At 49.5% G+C, this 22,173-nt stretch overlaps 1 protein-coding gene across 2 annotated transcripts in view; it reads right to left on the bottom strand.

Annotated features, from left to right (window-relative positions):
* CD99L2 (CD99 molecule like 2) overlaps positions 1 to 15,968 on the bottom strand; it is a 33,283-nt gene extending 17,315 nt beyond the window's left edge. The window contains exon 1 of one of the 2 annotated variants that reach the window (XM_030449372.1): positions 15,630 to 15,968. In XM_030449372.1, coding sequence (XP_030305232.1) covers positions 15,630 to 15,687 — 58 coding nt within the window. In that variant the 5' untranslated portion in view covers positions 15,688 to 15,968. The remainder of the gene's footprint in view (positions 1 to 15,629) is intronic. The other variant, XM_030449373.1, reaches the window with a different exon arrangement.
* Positions 15,969 to 22,173: the final 6,205 nt, after the last annotated feature.

The raw sequence follows: 22,173 nt of genomic DNA, 5'->3' as shown, positions 1-22,173 counted from the left end.
TTCTGTCTTTCTACTTTAACCTGTATTTAAAAATAGGAGAAAGGGGAAACTGCAGCATGCCTCTGACAGGAGGAGAAGCACCACAAGCTTGACCACGGAATTGTGCTGTGCCCGTGTTTCATTTTGGTTTCCTCTGCCTCCCCAGTGGGCAGGGGGAGCTGACAGGAGGGATGTGGTGGCAGCAGCAAGACACATCAGTTCACTTGGGGCCATCCCCTCCCTCCCTCCCTGCTCCCCCCGCTCTGTCAGTAAATGCTCAGGTCACTGGTTTGCTGCTCTCAGTGCATCCTCCCCATGCTTCACCTCTGATGCAGGAGACCAAGTTCAGAGTGAGGGGCAGTGGGTGGCCCAGGCAGTGCTGCTCACCTGGGCTGAGGGGATACATGTGGGCTCCTCAAACCCAAGCTCCTTCTGCCTGGCTTTGGGGGGGCTGACCAGTCCCACCAGCTGAGCAGCACTTACATCTCCCTGGGCTGGCAACAGCTCCCCTCAGCATTTCTGCCTGCAGGATGAGAGGAAGGTACCACTTCCAAAGTCTCCCTTCAAAGAGACACCAGCAGGTCTGGGGATAGTGGTAAAAGCCCCTCTGTTCTCATAGGGCTGTTCCTTATTGGAACAGGTTGCCCAGGGAGGTGGTGGAGTCACCATTCCCAGAGGTATTAAAAAACTGGGTAAATTGGGCACTTCAGGAGATGATTTAGTGGCTAAGGTGGTGTAGGACTGATGATGATTCTGTGATTCTAACTAGGGGCTGATGCAAAACAGCAACCACTAATGTGTCCTGAGCTGCAGCTGTATCCCAGGGGAATCCCCCTACAAGGGAGAGGTGTTCATGCATCCTGCATGGAGGATGTGTCTGGATGTGTCCCAGTCACCCATCTGCCACCAATCACACCAACCTACCCTTGGAGCTGGAGCACTTGGCACAGCCTTTTTTCCCAGGGCTTTCCCACTGCTGCCCACAGCAACCTGAGATCTTTTTCCAGGGCAATTTAAAGGCAGGAATCCCCCAGGTGCTGGCAAGGATTATTAATAGATTGCCACTTAATTGCTGCTGACAACATCTTTATTTCATGCAAAGGGTGTTATAGAGATGTGTTACACCTTTTATGGATCAATAACTGAGCTGCCATCAAAGGCACACGAACCTGCCTCCTCCCTCTGACAGAGCAGAGCTGAACACTCTCCTCCTCATTCTTTTATTAAGTTATTCAGCAGTAACAAACCTTGCATTTCATAGCCAGATGCTTAAAATCCAACCAGCACTTGGTACACATTTACCTTGCAAACACAGGGGTTTTGGGAGGCAGCTCTGCTGCTCTCTGCACTGTCTCACACAAATCCCTTTGCTCCTGAGAGCCTGGTCCTGCTCCACAGCCACTGGAATAGTCTCCCAAGGCCCATCCAATCATGGGAACCCATGCACATCACAGAGTGTCCTAATATTAAGGATTTATACTCAGAGAAGCTGGAACACATTCCTCAGCCTGCAGAGGTGTCTCCTATGCTGAGGTCCTGCACACCCTGAGGCTTCACCTCCCTGTAGGAGGAAACCACGCTGCCTTCAAACACAAAACCACCTGGTAGAGAACTACAAACCCACTGATATGCAAACTCATCTTTCACTGGTTGCTCAGTGTTGGGAGCAACAGGTGTATGGGATCTCTGATGCAGCTGGTAACTAGTTTGGGGTTTTATTCTCTCACCCTTGCACTGGGTCCTTGTCATGTCCCTGGGTGCTTGGAGCAGAGGCACATCCCCAGGAGCAGCTGGGAGGTGATGCCAGTGCTGCATGCTGGCTGGCCAAGGGCACTAGAGCATCTGCAGGTATATTAGGAGGGGGGTTAAATGCCCAAATGAGACTTGTTTTCCATATTCTTCTTAATACATGACAATCAAAAGAAGCTAAGCTGGGACATCTCATGGTAGGAATCCCCAAAAGGCAGAGCAGGGAGGTGGGGGACCTCGAGGCTGCAGCTGTAAAACAAAGGTGAGAGTTATGGCCAGGCCAGTGCCAGAGCCTCCCCCACCTCCTGCCACATCCCCTCGCCTTGCCGGGGGTATTTTTAATCAGAGCTGGCTGCTCTTTGAAGGTAGAAGGGTTTTGTGCCTTAATGTATTCTCTCCTCATTATTTTCCGTAGCAGGCAGCTCAAACGGGCAATTGTACTCGTCAGCTTTTTAGTTTTTTACAATTATATATATATTCTAATTAAGCCCCACTGTTTGACAAAGCTTGAATTACAGTATTATAATTCACACCCAGTATATTGCTAGGCCGTCTGCAGCACTTGGAGCGAGGTGCATTCCATTTTTAGTGCCAGCCCACGGGTCTCTTTGTGCAATATATATGTGTTTAGCTTCCCTGGGAATTGAGAGCCCTGCGACGGCAGGAGATTGACAGCCTGGGAGATTACTGGAGAATGCAAAGCAGGTAGAAGGGCAGCAGCAAGGAATTCAGACTGCCTGAGGAGTCAGGGGGTTGGCAGCAGGTGGGAAAGCAGGAGGAGAATGTGCCAAGGTAACCCAATGCACCAGGGTCTCCCCAGTGACCAAATGGGGATTTTTGGCTCCATGCTATGGTGTTGGCACCCACAGGTGGTTCCCTGAGCTGGCACCCCCGAGGGGTTTTCGGGCTGTGTCACTGCTGCTGCTGGGCTGCATCCTCTTGGGGGTATTTCCAGTGTCTCAGCAAAGATCCAGCCCCAAAGGGATGTGGGGAGCACATGGCTGCTCCTCCGTGGGTGCAGGTGGGGTCTGCAGCAGCTGGGGTCGCCCTGGCAGCACCCCAAGGACCCCCAGTGGACCATGCAGTGATGACAGCCAGAGCAGTGATCCTGGGCACCACTGAGCAGAGCTTCAGACTGGTGCTCTCCACCACCACTGCCTGGGCACAGACTCCAGCTGCCTGCCAAACACGTGGGGTATTGACTTGCAAGTGCCAAGCTGCTTCTGAATCTCGAGGTTTTTGCTGACTGCTAAGTGAAGACAGACTGCCCAGGGCCGTGCTCCTGCACAAATGTCCCTGCCAGCAGACACTGCAATGAGGGGAAGCAGGGATCTGCAGGGAGAAACTCATCCCCCTGCATCCATGCTGGGCCTTTGGGAGTGCATCCCCTCAGCCCTGGGCATGGCCAGCTGAGAGCAGTGGGACATAGCCCCTGTCCTCATGGGGGATGTGGCAAGTCTGCTGCCCTCCTTCTCCATTCCCAGAGAAATATTTTGATTTCCAGAAGTACTAATCAAAATCACTCTTGATTATGGCAAAAACAACCTCTGCTGATTTTTTTTTTTTTTTTTTTTTTATGCAATTAACAAGGGTATATGGTAATTCCAAGCAATCTTGCTCTTGAGATTAAAGGAAAGCCTGCCAGGAAGCACATGAATAAAGCTTTAAGATGAGAATTTGCATAATGAAGACTTTCTCTTTGTGGAGGGACTAATGGTGGTTATGTTTGAAACCTATTAACAGCAATGTCTAAAAGCCTCTGCTGAAGTCAGCCTCTTGCTGCCCAGCCACCCTGACCCCCCCGCAGGGAACCTCAGCCCTCACCTCCCCAGCTCTGCCTTCTCCTGGGTCACCCAGCAGCAAAACTGGGCAGAACCGGGCCGGGCAGCTGGGATGGGACAGGACCAGGAGCAGTGCTGTCTGCAGCTTTGGGCTCTGCCTCTCACTGGGGTTCTGATGCCACAGAAAAATTCTCTGTTTCCATGTGCTGGATGAGCCGCAGATGTCTGCTGTGATTTTATTTCAAGGCTTGTTAGGAATAATTTAAATTACTGGGCGTCACTACCTGATACGCTCAGCACCCGGCAAGCAGGAGGGAGGTGGTGAGGAAAACAACCCGCAAAACCTGCCTGCATCTCCTCAGGAGACACTGCTGGCACCATGATGATGCTAAGTCCAGATCAGGAAGGCCACTGTCCTGGTGGGCACAAGACAAAGTCCCCTGCCACGCACTGAACACAGGGACACCAGGGTCCATCCATCCACCTTGTGCCATGCTGAGGGCTGCCCGAAGGTCCCAGTGCATCTTCTCACCTCAAGCAGAATGACAAACCTCCAGGTTGCTCCCAAAGTACCCAAAGTGTCCAAAGGCCCCAGGGAGCAGCCTCCACCATGGCCACATGGCTGTCAGATTACTCTGCAGATCCCAGACTGAGAACACATCTGGGAGGAGTTTCTCGTTCACTGGTACCTGACACAGAGCCTTTCTCACTCCTCCACAGCAAGATTTAAAACTCTGAAAGGAAGCAGCCTCATCTCCTCCTTCTCAGCATCCACAACCATCTCACAGAGACCACAGTATTTACCAGGTGTGCCACCAGCCCAGTCCTGGGCCTGATGTACCCAGCACCTCTGGGTGCCACACAACATCTGTGCCAGGCTGCATGCAGGGGAGTGAGGGGCCTGTGCCATGCACCATGTCCCTGCCAAGCAATGGGACAGGAGCAAGGGCAGTGAGGCCACGGAGGAGCCCTGGCACCTGGGGACTGTTCTGTCCCTGCCATGGTGTTGGTGGCACAGCAAAGGCCCCTTGTCTGCAGTTCCCACCCCTCCCTTTGGGTACAGCCCCAAGGAGCAGGGCTGCACAGTGTCATGGACTACATCACCCTACAGCATCATCTGTGCAGGGACCTCTGAGGGATCTGCTGAAGGAAAGGGTCTGCAAAGCCTTGAGCTGGAGCCCTCTGCTCTGCAGGAGACCCCGACCTGCCTGGGCACCCCAAAAGCACTGTCCAGAGCACCACACACAGAGAAACACCTCTGGGTGCTGGCAGCAACCCTCAGCAGCTCAGAGTGAACACCAAAGCCCTGCCAAGGGCAGCACTGCCCAAGCTAGGGAATGCTTCACCTCAGGGCTTCTGTGGGACACCTTGGACTGGCAGCCACTGACTGGGTCTGCCCCATCTCTGGCTCCCCAGCACTGTCCTCTCTCTGACACTTCTGTGGGTTTTTTTGACACAAAACAAACATTTCACCAGGTTTTCCTCCAGCCCAGCATGGTCAGAAAGCAGGGAGCCCTGTTCTGGCAGCACCTGATGCCAATCAAAAGAGTTTTCTTCAGCATCAGCACTCAAAGCTTTCAAGGTTTCCAAGGCTCTCTGACCTTTCTGCACGTAGAGCAGGTGACATTTTCTAAGCAGCTTTAACAAGATAATCATTCTTTGAGGTTTGGGTCAAAGAGGTCTCTGCCACAGCATTGCCAAAACCTGCTTTCAATTAGTCTCTGATCAATTGCAGTGGGAGCAAAAGGCTGGAAGGTTTTGAACACAAGTATTTAAGGTTCCTCCCTTTCTGGGGAATGCCTGAGCTGCCTGTGCCTAGGAGAGGGTCCAGCTCCCTGTGCCTGGGGTGGGTACAGGGACATTGTGGCTAAGGGCTGATGAGGGCAGGGGGAGCTTAGCCTGTCCCAGCCTTCCCTGAAGCTCTGCTGCTGAGCCTAGAAAACAAATCTTACCTTCTCTGAGACTCCGGAAAACTGCTCCAGGTAACCCTCAAGAATTCAAAGATGCATTTGATGGGAAAGGGATTTGTTTCCTCTTTTCAGTCTTTAGCTATTTGTTTGGTTGGGCTGTGTTTGTTTTTCAAGGAAGAACAAATCATTATACCTAGAGGTGGAAAGAATGAGAACGGCATTTTTTTGGTTTTTTTTTGCTTTTTTCCCTAGACCTACACTGCTTCACAAGTGGTAATGGAGAAATTAGCACTGACCTGACTGCCCAGGTTAGGGATTAACTAAAGATGACTTTTTCAAGTTATGGAAGAACAGTGTTACCCAGGACTTGGGTTTGTCCCCTCCAGATGCAGTGTGCATCTGCTGGAGAACTCCCCTGCCCCTCAGCAAGGGAAGGGGAGATGTGGGGTGCTGTCACCCCACAACTGAGCAGGCACCAGCCTGGTTTGCCCACACTGGAGGGCAGGTGGTCACAGCCTGATGTGATCCCAAGGGATCCCAGCCCTGCCAGGGAACAGCAGGCTGGGAGCAGGAAACTGGCACCACTTTGGGGGCAACCTTGGCACCCGCTGTGCCAGGGTGAGCTGCACCTTCACCCCAACCACAGCAGACACAGGGTGTGGTGACCCCAACTCTGGGGTTTGTGATCCCTAAGCAAGGTGAGAACACAGAGCAAGCTTCTCTTCCTGTGAGTGGGGATGCACAGGTGAAAACTGGGGTGCTTTCATGTTTTCCTGCTTGCTGTCTCCCCTGGAATGTTACGAGGTATGTTCACATGAACTGCTTGATTCCTGCATTACATTAAGTAATGATAATGAATTTGCCTGGAGCCAAAGACACCTGTTTATCAGCCAGACAACAAACTGTGGCATGAAAGTGTTTTGTTCATAACCCAGCATGAACAACTGATGACAAAAGCCAGCAGTGCAGGAGCCCAAGAAATCCAAATCAGGAGATTAAATGCTTATCACCTGATTCCCGAGGGAAAGAGATTGCTCTCATCAGATAAAGATCAAGAGGAGATGCTGTAGTTAAAAGTAGGTAAATAGGGAATGACAAGGTAAAAATGCTGGTTCATCACTTGGGATGTGCTTCTCCTGTTGTACTGTGCTATTTTAAATCATAAGCAGAGCAGCAGGGGAAAAGAAGATTTGGGTGATGGTGACAGATGGAGCAGGGCCCTGGGAGAGCTCTGGGGTGACAGCCCTCTCCTCTGGCTGAAGCCATTTGTCTGCTCCCTGTCACAGCAGCCTGCAATGCAGCTGCCTGCTGCAGCACAGTGCCTGCACCCTCCTCTGCCTTCCCCCAGCACCTCACCCTGCACACACTGAGTGTTTGGGTTGGGGTGGGCAACTGCTGAGGATCCAGCCTCTGCTGCCTGCTCTCTGCATCAGGTGCACTGGGATGTGCAGGGCTTCTCTGCCCGTGCTCCTGCTCCCCCTGCTTTGGGCTGCTCCCTGCAGCATCGCAGATCCAAGCAGTGCTGCCAAGGGACTGCTCTGTCCTCCTCTGGGAAGGGGCTTCCTGCAAGGAGGGACAACAGGGAGGCAGGTTCCTACCCCCCCCCACTCAGCCCCCAGGTGGGAAGCAGCAGCAGTGATCTTGGAGGTTATCAGAAGAAGCTGTGGCTGCCCCATCCCTGGAAGGAGTCAAGGATGGGACCTGAAGCAACATGGTGTAGTGGGAGGTATTCCTGCCCATCCAGGGGTGTGGGAGCTGGATGATCTTTATGGTCTGTTCCAGCCCAAACCAGTCTGATTCTATCTGCTGAAGGTAATTTTGAGTAGGTGCTACAGGACCAGGCAGTGGTTTTTTTAACACACACAAACACACACAAACACACACAAACACACACAAACACACACAAACACACACAAACACACACAAACACACACAAACACACACAAACACACACAAACACACACAAACACACCTGGCAGCTGCAAGCTCACCCCTCCTGGCTCCTGATCATAGAGCTGGCTGGGTTGGAAGGGACCTCAGAGATCACCAAGTCCAACCCTTGATCCACTCCCCCCGTGGTTCCCAGCCCATGGCACTCAGTGCCACATCCAGGCTCTTTTTAAATATCTCCAGACACGGAGAATCCACTACTTCCCTGGGCAGCCCATTCCAATGCCTGATCACCCTCTCCAGAAAGAAATTCTTTCTCATCTCCAACCTAAACCTCCCCTGGCACAACTTGAGACCCTGCCCTCTTGTCTTGCTGAGAGTTGCCTGGGAAAAGAGCCCAACCCCCCCCTGGCTCCAACCTCCTTTCAGGGAGTTGGAGAGAGTGATGAGGTCTCCCCAGCAAGGGAAGCTGCTGGAGCAACCTGCAGTGGGAAGCTGTGCCACATCCCTCAGCCTCATCTTCAAGCAGGTACATTTGGCTCCTTTATTTTTTAGAGGAGTTTGGGGAAGCCCTGTTGGAAGTGGAGTTTGGGGAGTGCATCCAGCCCCAGCTGCTCCCCCTGTGCCCAGCACAGGCTGTGTCTGCAGCCTGGGGAGGTAAATCCAGCTTCACCCTGAGCCTGCCTGCCACCCACCCCCAGCTGCTCAGCAAGTCCCTGAGCCTCCTGTGGCTGTGGGTGCAGGGCTGAAAATCTGAATGCTTCCCACTGTGCTCCCATCACCTCTCATTAAGCTGCTGGGAGGCAAAAGCAGAGTCCTCTGTTACACACATGGGAAAGGTCTGCAGAAACACAGAGAAAAAAACTGGCTCTAAAAAAAACTGAAGGTTTTTAATACACAATCTCAGGTTGGTTTGTTTTTTAATTAGTTCATTATTTAACTATTTCATTACTTACAATTTTTAAATTTTTTTTTCTGGTCATGAAAAGCAGCTGTTTAATTTGGAGATTAAGCACTTTTCTAGATGAAGGAAGTGCACAGCTGCCTGGTTTTGCCTCTCATCACCAGAGGAACAGTTGCCTTATAACCAGAGCACCATTTGCTATTCATGTAGCAGGAAATAATTTAAACATAAAACCAGGAGCTCACCGAGTTCCAAGAGAATTCCACCAACAGGTCTCTCTTTCTCTCTGGCCCTACTTGTGGAGGAAATAACACCAATATTTACAAAACCAAGGACATGCAACCTGTTAAGTGTTGTGGCTCTGAGGCCTCCTCTGTGAAAGTAACTAAATAATTCACTCAGTTATGAAAATCATTACAAAAAAACCCCAAACAAACAAAAAAATCTTTTTTTTCCACACATATACTGTAATCATGTAAAAATGCTCTATTTTCTGCATGAGGCTAAAGGCATGTATTGGGATCTGTGTGCATTCTGAAAAACACACCCGGGCTCAAAGATCAGGGCTGCCCTAAGGATTTATTTTTATTTTATTTTTATTTTTTTATTTTTGTTTTTTTTGAAATAACAGATTCTGGTTTCCTGGCAAATAAATGCACACAAACTGCACAGCATCCACTCAGCCTCTCCTGACAGTGTGTGAGACAGTCAGACAGTCTGTCACCAGCAGCAGGGGCTGATGCCTGGTGAGCAGGGCCAGGCTGAACGTCTGCCCCAGCTGGGCTTAGAAACCAGCTTGGGTTTGGGTCAGAAAGTGGGGCTTTGGGTGAGGGGGGATGTCCCAGGCAGTGATACAGACCTGGGAAGGACTGGCTGGAAAAGGACCTGGGGGTGTTGGCTGACAGGTGACTGAATGTGAGCCAGCAGTGTGCCCAGGTGGCCAAGAAGGCCAACAGCATCCTGGCTTGTATCAGGTACAGTGTGGCCAGGAGCTTCAAAACCTCCTGCAGATGAGGCTCTTCATGCTACAATGGTATTTTTCTGTGTGTGTGTTTTGTTTTTCTTTTTTCCTGGGTTGACATAGTGATCCTAGAGGTCTCTTCCAGCTGTGATGATTCTGTGCCTATGGCAGTGCTTGTCCCTCTGTACCCTGCTCTGCTGAGGCTGCACCTCAAATCCTCTGTTCAGTTTTGGGCCCCTCACAGCAAGAAGGACATTTTGGTGCTGGAAAAAGTCCAGAAAAGGGCAGCAAAGCTGGTGAAGGGTTGAGCACAAGTTGTGTGATGAGTGGCTGAGGGAACAGGTTGTTTATCCTGTGAAAAGGATGCTGAGACCTTATTGCTCTCTTCAGCTGCCTGAAAGGAGGTTGCAGTGGAGCCTCTTGGTCTTTTCCCCAGTAACAAGTGACAGGACCAGAGGAATTGGCCTCAAGTTGTGCCTGGGGAAGTTTAGATTGCATATTAGGAAAAAAGTCTTTACTGAAAGGGATGGCAAGGCACTGGAACAGGCTGCCTAGGGAAATGGTTGGTTGACTATCCCTGGGGGGATTTAAAAGACATGTGGATGTGGTGCTGAGGGATGTGGATTAGTGGTGGCCTTGGCAGTGCTGGGCTAATGGTTGGACCTGATGGTCTTAAAGGTCTTTTCCAACCAAAATGATTCTATGCTCAGGGCAGGCTGGAATACCTTGAATAGTTTGGCTCTAGGGGTGCTACAGCCTCTTCAGCATTGCCTTGAGATTAGGTTGCATGGGGATTTCTATGAAAAAAACAACTTCTGGGGTGGTGAAAATGTGCTGGGCACACTTCCACCAATTCTTGCTCTTTCTACCTATTTCTGACATGAACTCTTTAGTTAAAATTAGGCAAATCTCTGAGAGGAATTCTACGTACTGAATGGCAGGATGGGGAAACTTTTGCTACAAATGATACAGAGGGGGTTTGGCATTAGCTTTGCTCAGATGTTACTGTCTAGGAAGAAAACCCAAGTCCTGCAGTAGCAGGGACACCTGAATGGAGGTGGCTGCCACCACAGACACACACTTGCTTTCATCCTGTATAGCTCATAGAAAGATCCAGTATAGAGACATTTCCCTAAACTCCTACCCCCTAGAAGCACGTTTGTCAGCAGACAGTGCTTTGTGGTCACACTAATGGGCTGTTCGAACAGTTTATCACGTATCTGATGGTCCCTCTACAACACGTGTTCTCCCTGCACCCACAGCTGGGGCTGAAAACCTCTTCTGCATGTTTAGATTTTGCCTCCCACCCCCTGGAGCTGCTCTGCCATCCCTCTGGAACACCCAGCCAGAAGTGTGTCTGTCTGATGTGGGATTTCAGTGAGACTCTCCAGCTTTGACAAGTCCTTTCTATCCAGATTTCTTTGTGCTCAGGCAAGGGGCAAGCAAAACGCTGAGAAATTCTCTCTCCCCCACACTTTGTTTGCAGGAGGCAGCTGCGTGCCAGCCTCCAGACTTCCCCTGCCTCAGCTGCCACCTCCAAAATCCTGTCTGTGCCTCTTGTTCTGCTTTCTTTGTTTTTTCTATGTGTATATCACATGCCAGCACTGAATCTCCACAGCAGACTTCACCCACTAATTCCCTGAGGACACAGCTCATGTGGTTGGTTATCTCTGGAAAGAGGAACTTGGACTCAGCATCAGCTTTCTGCCTGTGGTCCCAGTACTCCCACTGCAATTTTTTTTTTCTGTGTTTCCCAGACAAGGTTGGAAAGCAATGAAAAAGGATCTTGGAATGACTACAAGACAGTTTTGTAAAGACATCTTAGCATTAACTTTATTCACAGAGCACCAGCAGGCTGAGCTTCAGAGGATCAAAACCAAACCTGACCCTACGCAGCTCCACTGAAACCCCTTGGAAGTGTATGGGAAGTGTATGGGAAGTGTATGGGAAGTGTATGGGAAGTGTATGGGAAGCCTTCACCTCCTGCTTTGTGATGGCAGTGGGCTGTAGTGGGGCTCTGTGTTTTCTTCCAGAGAGCATCATTTACTCAGCAAACACATTCTTGTGCTGGCATCCCAAATCACAGCTACTGACTCCACTATCTGGATCCTTAACTTTGAAGTTTCCTTTTCAAAAGGGGTCCTTTCATGTTCTGTGGTTTGATATGCCATACTCATCTTCTCCTCTCTATTCAAGTTCTTCCACCAGTTGTGAATTATATCAGTGCACCAGATTACAGAGGAATCATTGCAAAGGTTTTCTTTTTGCTGTCAGTGTTACGTAGTTTATTAAACATATGTTTTTTTTATCTGCACAGCTTCAGAAGCACTGTCTGATAAAACCCCAGTTTTTCCTTTAGTTAATTGTAAAGTCGATGCCTTAAACCTCTAGGAGGTATTTTTCCAAGGAGAAACAAATTTATTTTTAAACCAAGCAGTGCTAAAAGTTTATTCTAGTCAACACTGGAGATCAATACTCTTCTGGTTTATGTGCTTTAAGGGTTTAAATGGTTGCAACAGATGTAAGGAAAAAAAATTACATTCTTTTAGAGGAGAAAAAAATACCTCAAGAGTTAAATGGCCATTTCCAAGTACAGGTATCAGTAGGCTGGGAGAAGAAAAAGTTCCAAAATATGATCAGAGGTATGGAAATTAATTATTTCCAAAGCTCTCTATATAAATATATGGGCACGGCACATGTAATTAATGCATATTTGTTCAAAGATCTGAGATAATTTGTAAGAAAACCAGTTTAGCTTCTTCTGCTTTGTCAAAGGCACTGAAGACATTATCAAAGTAAAAATTATTCTTGAAATGTATTATGTGGATTTGCTGCTGCTACCTACTAAATTAATTATAGATACCTACTAAATTAATTAGATACCTACCAACTATTAATTATAAAATTTAAAACATAGTAATGTAGTATAACAAAGACTTTTAGTGCAGGTAAACACGATGCTGCTACCTCCTTTGGTTCAGACAGCAGTGCCAAACCAAGGCTTTCACTTCTACCCCAAATAATTCCTCCCTCCAACTCTCCTGGCCCAACCAGAGCAACCAATCCTGGCAAGTGATGGGCACAGAGATGCAGGGTCACCTGCACCCCGTTGCTGCCAGCTGCATCACCCACTGCCCACAGCAAAGCCAAGCCTGGACACCTGGAAAAACATCTGGGAAAGAGCTGGCTCTCATCTGGGCACTGTTAGTGTGCAGAGGAACTGCCTGCAGTGACTGCAGCCATCTGTGCAACAGTTATAAATAGCTAATTATACTGTCTAATACTACTCTCACATTTAAGTAATTATTGTAATTGCTGGTGGGGTATTGTAGTCACACTTGAGAGGAGAGGTGATCTGTGAGACCCCACTACTCCCATTCCCTTTTTGTAACCACAAAGTTTTTCTTCAGGCTTTTCTCACAAAATGTAAAGCAGAAAACCTGCAAGAGGGAAGCAAGATTGCCAGCCTTGGATGCCAGGTTTGCCACCTTTCCATGAAAACACATCCATGTCTTTCTGTTCTGGGTTGCCACGAGAGGGAGGACAACTGTGGAAAAGTCCCTTGGTTGACTCTTTTCCTTCTAACTTTGAACAAACGTGTGACTAACCCTCCAATATAACTACTTTCTGGAGAAGCCACAGCTCTGTGTATTTAAAACTTAGGGCAATGTGGTTTTTATGTGGCACAGGGAATGCTCACCCCTGGCTGCAGTGAAAAGGCTCTGCAGGGCATTTGGCTTCCTCCACCCCCTCCAAATACTGTAATGCTCTTGGCCCTCTGGAATTCCACAGCACTGGAAAACAGCCTGGGGCCTTGGAAACAATTCCTATTTCCAGCATTGTACCCATGGCCAAAAGGATGGTGAGGACCAAAGGATGCAGCTCGGAGGCACAGCTGGATGTGGCACAGCTGTGTCTGACAGCCCAGAGGCACAGTCATGTCAGAAGGGAAACACAAAGGGGGAATTTGACCAAAGAGAAACCCAAAACCTACAATGTTTTTTCAATTAAGAAGTCCTCTACTGGACAGCCCCAGCCAAAATGCACATTACTCTTGTGTCAGTGGCAGGAATCTCACTAAGGAACAGTTTTGCTGTTTAGTTTGCTACCCTGGGTTCTTGGTAGTTTGTAAACCTCCTGTCTGGCACCAGACTGGATTGTCTTGAACCCACTATCAGAAAGTCTTGGAAAGACTGTTTTAGAAAAAAAAACCAAACCCAAAACCAACCCAGAAAATAGAGGCAATGAAGAAATCTGATTTCTGTTGCTGCTGCACCCAGGAGCTGGGGCAGAAGGCCCTGCCTGGGAAAACCACTTTCTTATCACTGCTTGAGGCTTTCCTATGGGCACAAGATGATGGTGGGAAGGCCACTGGGACCCAAAAGGCCAGTTCAGTGCTCAGGAGGGCAAGGACTCCCCAAGCCTCTGTGAGAGTGCTGCAAACCTGCTCTGAAGCATTTAGGAGAGAGACAAGAAAGAGAAGCAGGCATCCAGCCCCAGGTCAGGAGAGCCACCACCAAAATACTGAAACAGCAAGCAAGACACCAGAGGCCACGAGGAAAGGCTGAAGCTGTGCACTTCTCCTCTGCCTCTACATGTCTGGTGTTGGCAGGGCAGATGCTGCAAGAGCAGAGCCTGCTTACCTTTATATAGTTATTTCCAGGGAGAGGCAATTTAAAGCAACCCAGACAGGAGTTGAACTTAATGTTGTTCAATTACCTGTGAAGCCTCACGCTGGCAGGAATGATTTATGAACATTTCAGTGGAATCTCACTCTGATACAAACACAGCCAAGGATATTTAAGAGCTGGACCCTGCAGCCCAGCACTGCACAATGAAGCAGAACAGCATTTTTCATTGCCCACGTTGCAAACAACACAATGCAAACACTGCTGACTAATCGGATTTGTTTTGTTTTTTTTTTGGTTTTTTTTTGCATTTTAATCTAAAATCAGGACTGTATGCACAGTCTCTTAGCTCAAACTGATGTTCACTAATTTCAAATGTAGCTGCTAAACTGGTGAGTGGAAGCAACTCCACACCCTGCTGTTACCCTCGCAGGTGCTTGAGCAAGTAAGTACCTAATGCAAGGGCAGACTAATTCCAGGCTGACTCACAGTAAACATAATTTTTTCCAACGGCAAAAACTGCTTGCAGGCACTCTTCATTTTGATGCTGGTATCCTCTAACCAGCCTGTTTGATGGGTACCTCCTAGCTAAGAGCAGGTTTTTTGGTTTTAGAAAAACTTTTGTGAGGCCTTTGATATAATTGCTATCTATTTTCTCTATACAACTTTTAGGGGACTTTTTTTTTTCTATTCGAGCAAACAAACAGCTTTTTAAAGAGTACTTTCTTTTTAAAGCAAGCAAGGAATAGTTGTGGTAAACTTTTCATTGATTTTAATGGCCCCACCTCGGAAAAAGAAAACAAAACTAAACAACAAACTAAAACACTAATTAAAAAAAAAAACCAAAACACCACCACCACAGGGTTTTCCCTATGTTCTTAGTTACTGTCCAGCTGGGACTGATTGCTGGCTTAGACTCTCCTGATCTGCAGAAAGAGCAGAGAGAGACTAAAAAAATTAGAGTGAGAATAAAACCAGCAGCCCGAGAAATGTGGGTCACACGAAATCCTCTAATCCAGTAAGCAGAGAGACAAACCCCAGCCCCTTTCACGACGACTCTGTGCCTCCCCCTGGTTTGGATTATCCGAGGCACAGGCTGTTACCTGCTTGATAGCTGCAGCATCGCCTTTGAACGCCGTTGTGCCCCTTTCTCAGGCGCTGCATCCCGAGATGCTTTCATCACCACTATTGTCATCTAATGACAGGTTTAAAGCTGTCACAGCTGTCAGATACCTGGGCAGGAGCACCCCAGGGGGCAGGGGGAGAAGGGACAGGGAGAATCCAGGCGTGCGGTTCTGTCCCCTGCTCAGTGTCCTCCCCCAGCCACACCGGGGGTGACCAAGGAACGGTTCGGACCGGGCCCAGCCCCGGTGCCTGCCCTGGCACCCCGCCCTCCGCTGCAGTGTCAGGGTGCTCTGCGCGGGGAGCAGCCCCAAGGGGGTGCATCCCCCCACGGGGTGCATCCCCCCCAAGGGTGACACCCGGGGTGCAGCCTCCCGAGGGCCCCTCTGGGAACACTTCTCAGCCGTGCATCCCCCCGGCCCCACGAGCAACCTCCCCTGCCACCGGGGGAGGCATCCAACCCCCGGAGAGCCTCCACAGAGAGGGCAGCAGCCGCAGCCTCTGCGGGATGTCCCCGGGCTCATTCACCCTGCGGGGTGACCCCGAGCTGACGGGGAGGGGGATCCCGTTGCGCCTGGGCCGACGGCGCCGCGATCATGCGCAAACCGCGGCACCCCCCAGCCCCCTGCCCCAAGACCCCCTTCTCCCCCTAAGCCGCCCCCTCCCGCTGCCGCCCCGCGGTGCCGGTGGCCGGGCCCCCCTTACCTGCGCTCAGCAGCGCGGAGAAGGCGAGAAGGAGACCCAAGAGGCTGCGTCCAGCCATGTCGCGGCGGGGCTGCGCATCAGCGCCGCGTTAGGCCGCCTGTCTGCGCGGGGGCGGGACGGGGCGGGCGCTCGGAGCCACCGCCCCCCGATCCCGCTGCCCGGCCTCTGTCCTAGCCCTTGGGGTGTTGAGCCCCGCCACCGGAGGTTGCCACCACCCTTCCCGTTGCGACGGGAACTCATTCCTGCCTGCCCGGCATCCTCCCGCCGGGTCTGCCTGCTGGGCTCAGCCCTACTTTTCCCTACCGAACTGGGGAGAATCCGCGCTGCGAATAGCGACGAAGATGCGCAGGAAACCCGCGCGGGGGGCTGGGTTGCTGCTGCCTGGATGCGATGCGCTGTAGCTGCGGGCGGGGCAGGGAGGGCCCGGCAGGCAGCACCCCCGGGGGCTCCGTGGGCCCTGTGTGCCGGCGGGCAGGACCCCCCCTGGGGCTCAGTAAGCCCTGTGTGCCACACATGGGGGGACAGCAGTGGTGCAGGGCGATGGTGCAGGCGCGGGTGCTCTGCCCCGCTGCAGCAATTTCACCCTTTAATGCCAAGGTGCGGGAACGGTAGAAATGTTGTCTGGAAGCGACCTCTGCAGGTTTCTAGCCCAAACGCCTCTCGGAGCGTGACCTGCGGACAGTAGGTCACATCAGCCGGGGCTTTGTCCGGTGGGGACTCGAAACCCTCCAGGCTGGAGGCTCCCTCACCTCCCTGGGTTACCCATGGCGGTGCAGCCCCGCTGTCTAGTGAAGGAGATTCCTCTGAGTCCAGTCTGACCCTCCCTGTGACCCTGGAGGCTTCTTTGGGCATCACCCCCTGTTGTGTCGCCTGGTAAGGCTAAAAACATCTTGGCTCTGTCATCACAACTGCCCTTAAGTAGCTGGAAGCTTTAATTAGATCTGCCCTCACCCACCTGCTTGACGAAGCAAACATGCTGTTCCTTGCAGTTCATGTGCACCAGGTGCTGGACTCTTTCCTCTGTATCTCTTAAATGTCAGGAGGGAAATGTTGATAATACAGTGCATATATTCTTTGTTAGTATTTATATCTTGTTTCTCTATAGCAGAGAGGATGGGGATGCAGCCTACATTTAAGAGAAACTCCTAAAGGCTTAGTGGGAACTGAAAGCACGAAGAAATGTCTGGGTGGTCCTAGTCCTACCCCCACTTTACAACATCTGGGAGATACTGCTGTACCCAGTTGCTCCAGCAGAGTGTCGGGACTGCCACGGGTTCAGAAAACGGTTTTTGTCCTTGGTGGGAACATCACTTGAAAAGCCAGTGAGCCAACAGACCATGGAACAGTCACGGTCCTCTTTAGAAGTGCCCAGGCTGAAGGACGTAGTGGAATAGCAGTGGGAGAAACGCTCTATTGCTGATTTTCATATGGCCACCAGAAGATCGCAGGCTCCTGAGCTCCCAGAGCCTTGTCTTCCACAAACCTTCCAGGGGAAGGTCTCTGTAACCGAGATCAGAGGAGGTTTCAGTAATTTAGCGTAGCTCGGTGCTCTTTTATCATGCCATAGGAGTTGCAGACAGTTCTGTACTCTGGGATTCCCTCTGCTGCTGCAGCAGCTAACGGGGGGCCCTGACCACAGAGAAGTTGAGCTGGAGGAGGTGGGTTCCACCGCAATCCAAGGCCGTTTGTGCCTTTACAGTGTTGCCTCTCTTTCTATTTAGACAGGGACAAATTTAGGATTACAGTCCCGTTCGAGTCAAACTGAGGGAAAGTAGCAGGACGACGGCTGTACCTTCGCAGTCTGGTTCCCCAATAACCTCTCCGTCGGCTATTTGCATTTCAATGGCTTGCCAAGCCTCTGGTAATTGTTGGGGGAGGAGGCGGGTAAAAAAGGCTATTATATTAGAGTTAGATCAGCTTTAGCAAGCCTGAAGGCATGAGAGAGCATCGCGGCAGCTGATGCAACCCGTGACAGTATATTGTTTGCTGTTCGGTGTGAGCCCGGGGTGCGCACTAGTGCTTGTGAGTTGATTCATAATTACAAAGAAATGTATGAATGTAGCGTTTAATTGGCAGGAAGGCAGCAGCGGTGCTGCTCTCGGAAGCTGAAGGGAAACGGGGCGGTACGAGCTGGGAATCACTCGACAAAACCCCTCGATACCCGAGGGTGTCACCCTGGCCCTCATGGCCAGGCGAAGCACTGGTTGTGTCTTTAAGGGAGACCCAACCCAAGGCAGCTGGAGAGCCTGGGCACTGGCCAGCAAGTGACTCAGCATCGCCTGACCTGCCCCCAGGAGTCCAGGCTATTCTTGGTTCGGGGTGTGTTTAAGGCAGGCAGTCCAGGCTAAAACGCTTCCAGTTGCTCCCTCAAGGATGTGTCTGCGCCGGGGCTGCAGCCCCGCACACGTTTCTGTTGTGCGGGAGCGCAGCTCGGTCTTCCCGTTGGATCGCTTTCCTCCCAACCCCATGAGGCTACGACCTTTTAATTTTCTTCTCTTGAACTAGATTAAGGCTGTAATCTTGAAACAGCGGAATAAACAACCACCGGAGAAATTTTCAGTGAGAAAACACACTTTCTTCCCACTATGGTTTTAGCAGGTATCACGCTTAACTCTTCTTGCTGCCTCTGAAACTCCGCTCCCTTTTTGCCTCTCCGCACGCTTTTGCCTCTCTGAGAAAAAAATATATTTAAGGGGAAAGGGGGAACGTTAGTCAGGAAAGGTAATGACGGGTCAGACAAAAGTCTGATTTAGAATCTTCCTAAATTTGTCGAAATAATTTAGCATGCTCAGAACATGTAATCTGTTAGATCTCGGAGCCCCTCGCAGGCACTAATCAATCACCTTTGATAAGTGATGGACACATAAAAAGCATCAATTTGGCTGTTACCGAAATGCTGATGTTTTAAAAGCAGAATGAGCTGTCATGTAGCAATACACAGCCTTGCCACACAGTTATCTATGAGGGAAAATGAAAATACTATTAACAACTTAAAACGAGCAACTTCACAGGCTGAATTACAGTTCCACCTGTGTCCATCTCCTGCGGGAGGTATTGTTTAATGGCCCTGGTTTTGAATACAACAGCTCCTTTCTAAGTAAAAAAAATTTGCTAATTTGGCAGTGTTTTTAATTCCCTCGTGAAGCTGGAATGCGACTGGTTAAGTTTTCTAAAACAACGTCTTGTTTTCTAAAGTGCTGATTAAAGTTATGGTCTCGGTGGTTCCTTTAAAAAACAAAAATACCAAAACAAACAAACAAAACAATAAAAAACCTAAGCCATAACACCACCAAACAAACAAACAAACAAAACCCCAACAACAACAAAAACACAGGCAGGAGCATGAGATGGGAAGGCTGCGAGCAGCCCTCTCCTTGCAGCATCGCACCGAAGGGCTCAGGGATGTTCCCGATCCCTCCCGTTAGGGCTGCAGCAGGGGGGTGAGGGCAGGAGTAGGATTTTCCCCGGGCAGGAGTAGGATTTTCCCCGGGCAGGAGTAGGATTTTCCCGGGGCAGTGGGCTGGCTCTGGTCATGTGCCAGAGCTGAGATCCAACACTTTCCTCCTTCATCGCCAGCAGCTGAGGGAGGTGGCAGGGGGGGCTTTGGGGATGGATTCCCCCCATCATGCTGTGCCTTGCCGGGGGGGAGCTCACAGGTGAGTAGAGCTCCCCGTAAACAAACGTGATCCATCTACTCAGAGAGCCTCCGGTCTTGCTCCTTGCAGAACTGATGCATAGGGGGATATTTGTACAAAGCTACTTTTAAATACGTCTTTTCTCTGCCCAAATGAGATGTCTCGACTCCTGCTGTAATCAATCAAAGGGTGAGAGGGAGGTTCCTAATTACCGTGCTCTGAATCACACCCTAGAAGATCCCTTGCCTGTGCAGGGAGCATGAGCACCTTAAGTTGGTGCTTAAAATGGGGCTGAATATTCCCTGCTCTGTGCTGAGTCTTCCACTGCTACTGCAGACAAATACAGAACCTCCTCACCCTGCGTAAATCAGACGCTTCAGCTGCACTCTTAAAGGAGAAATGTTAGTAGAACTCAGATGGAAATTAACTGGAGAGTGCATTTATTTTTGGCCAGTCCCCTGGGAACACCTGCCAAGCACTACCTCTCATTTCGAGCCTGGCTGTTCCTGCTGAGAAAGTCTGATGGAGCTTGGAGTCTGGGTCAAGGTGAGTGCCTGGCTCTTCATCAGCTGTCTGTGCCGTTTAAAAGGCAGAGAGTAAAGCAAGCTGAACAGCAGATTGGGGTGAGGAAAGGTGTGCTGGTGCTAGAGAGCACAGGAGTGAGAAAAAGCAGGGCTGCCTGGGTATGGTTTATGTACTGAGTAAATGCACCTGCTGGTCCCTCAGGATCGGTGTGCAGTTTTACAATAAAAACATTGAGCCCTAAATTAAATACAGAAAATTAATTCTGGCCTTGCCTACTCCAGGATGAGAGCCAATTGCTTAAAACAAGGCCCACGAGCACCTGCTTGAAACCAGAGTTACTCACAATCCATGGTGCCTACCTAAAGGGTTTCCCTGAGTCATTGAAGTTGTTGTGTGGACTTGCTCAAGTGTCAGTGATGGGGACATCAGCACCAGGTGGGTCAGGCTCTCCCCTTCTGTGGGAGCATGACCAGAGTGTGCACAGGGATGTGCCTGCTGGTTCCCAGTTCAGAATGGGAGCTGGAACAGCCAGGCTGCCTCCTCTCCTGCTTCCTTGGTGCCATGTCTGGTCCAGCACTGGGCACTGGGCTGCTCCTCTGGCAGGACACAGGCAGGGATGTTTGGGACTTTATTTTCTCAGAATAACTGTGATCTCAAATGGAAGGACACTGGGGCATTGGGGTCAATTCACATCTTTTTCAAATGTGTTAGAAACTCGTGTTTGTTCTCTAGATTTCTGAAAAACAGAAAAAACGGGTGTTTTCTGGTTTGATGGGTTTTTTTACTTGGTTGGTTTGGTTGTGGGGTTTTTTTGTTTTTTTGTTTTCTTGTTCTGTATTGTTTTAATTTTTCACTAGGAACAGAAATTGCTGGCTGTGAATCCAAGGCTTGAACCCAAAGAAAACATGTCTCAAAAAGCAGCATTACTGCTCTGGCCAAGGTTTAATTTTTTTTCAGCCTACTCCAGGAGTCTGCAGAATCCTAATGGGGCTACAGAGTGTAAGGTGACATCCAGTAGATCAACAAACAGCTGTAAAAGAGCTTTCCAGGCAGTTAATAACTTTGTTGCACAGAACTTAGATTTTCAGAAAGACCTCATGTGTTTTTTGGCTGACTGAGGGTTGGCGAGGAATGTTCATAGTTATGAACAGGGAGAATTTTTTTTTTTTTTTTTTTTTTTTTTTGTAAAGAGAAAAAAAACCCCAAACCCTCAAACAAACTTACTTTCACTCAGGTCTTTGTTCTGGCTGCTGAAAGGGTGCAGGATTACCTGGAGAAACGAAGCCTTATTCAGTCTGAGAAGTGTGGAAATTTGAGTGCAGAACAGGTATTGTCAGGCAATTAAGGTGTCTGCTTGGGTTTGTTTTTTTTTTCCCTTGCATTGAACAGGCATGATCTGTGTGGCTGGGTTAGCAGAGTGCTGTGGTGAGCACTGGCAAAGAGCAAAGGTCTGACCTAGGGCTGATGCTGCTTGGGAGGAAAGCAGTTTGGTTGCCAGATCCTGGATGAGAAGAGAAATTACTATCTTCTTGGCTCCTGGTCCTAAAGGACACTTTTAGTACAGCTAAATTGTACATGTCCTTTGGGAAGGGTTTTGAGGCCAAGACTACTAAAAAACCCAGACTCTTTCATCTAAATGCAGTCTTAAGAAATTACCACGGTCTCAATCTATTATGCACTCTGTTTTGTACAGTCTAATTCCACTTTTACATTACTTTTATTTTGCTTGTTTACTCATTATTCTACCTGTAATGGAAAAACCCCATCAAGTGTAATAACAGAAGTTATGTTAAAGAAAAGGAAACTAACACAAAGTCCAGAAACTTTGGAATTGTTCTTAAGTTACTGTGTGTGGGTTATGTTTTTTTAACCATGCCATAAAATTTTGTGATTGGGCCATGATTTTACGTTTAGTTTTGTTACAAATCCTATCAAAAAGTGCTCGTGTGTCTGGTACTTACTCTGTGACTCTCCTGTAAATGTGAGAGAGAGTCAGGGACCCCAGTGTTTGAGATGGGACAAGTTCTTCTCAGACCAGTGCACAGTTTTTTCCTCGTTGGGACTGTTCAGGCTCAGTACAGGCTGGTAATCTCTACCACATTAGTTGGGAGGTATGAAATTGATGTTTTTATGGGTGCCAATTTTCTTTTTATCAAACCCTGGGGGCATATATTAAGTGCTATTAGGTATGAATTAAAAATAGGAAAATTCTGTGAAATTCAGGCTCTTTTTCCAGATTTTTTGCTGTGCTCTGGACCTGGTTCTTAGGCTGGCTTCCACTGAGTGGTGTCTGTGACCTGACTTCTACTGGTGGACCTCATGGCCACATGCATCAGTGTGGAAGAGTTCACTCAACCCACTCCTTAATGAGGTTATTTGCTTAC

This window comes from Calypte anna, chromosome 4 (genome assembly GCF_003957555.1).
Source record: "Calypte anna isolate BGI_N300 chromosome 4, bCalAnn1_v1.p, whole genome shotgun sequence".
Lineage (NCBI taxonomy): Eukaryota > Metazoa > Chordata > Aves > Apodiformes > Trochilidae > Calypte > Calypte anna.
Note: the sequence above shows the minus strand (reverse complement) of the source record. Positions and strands in the feature narration are given on the sequence as shown.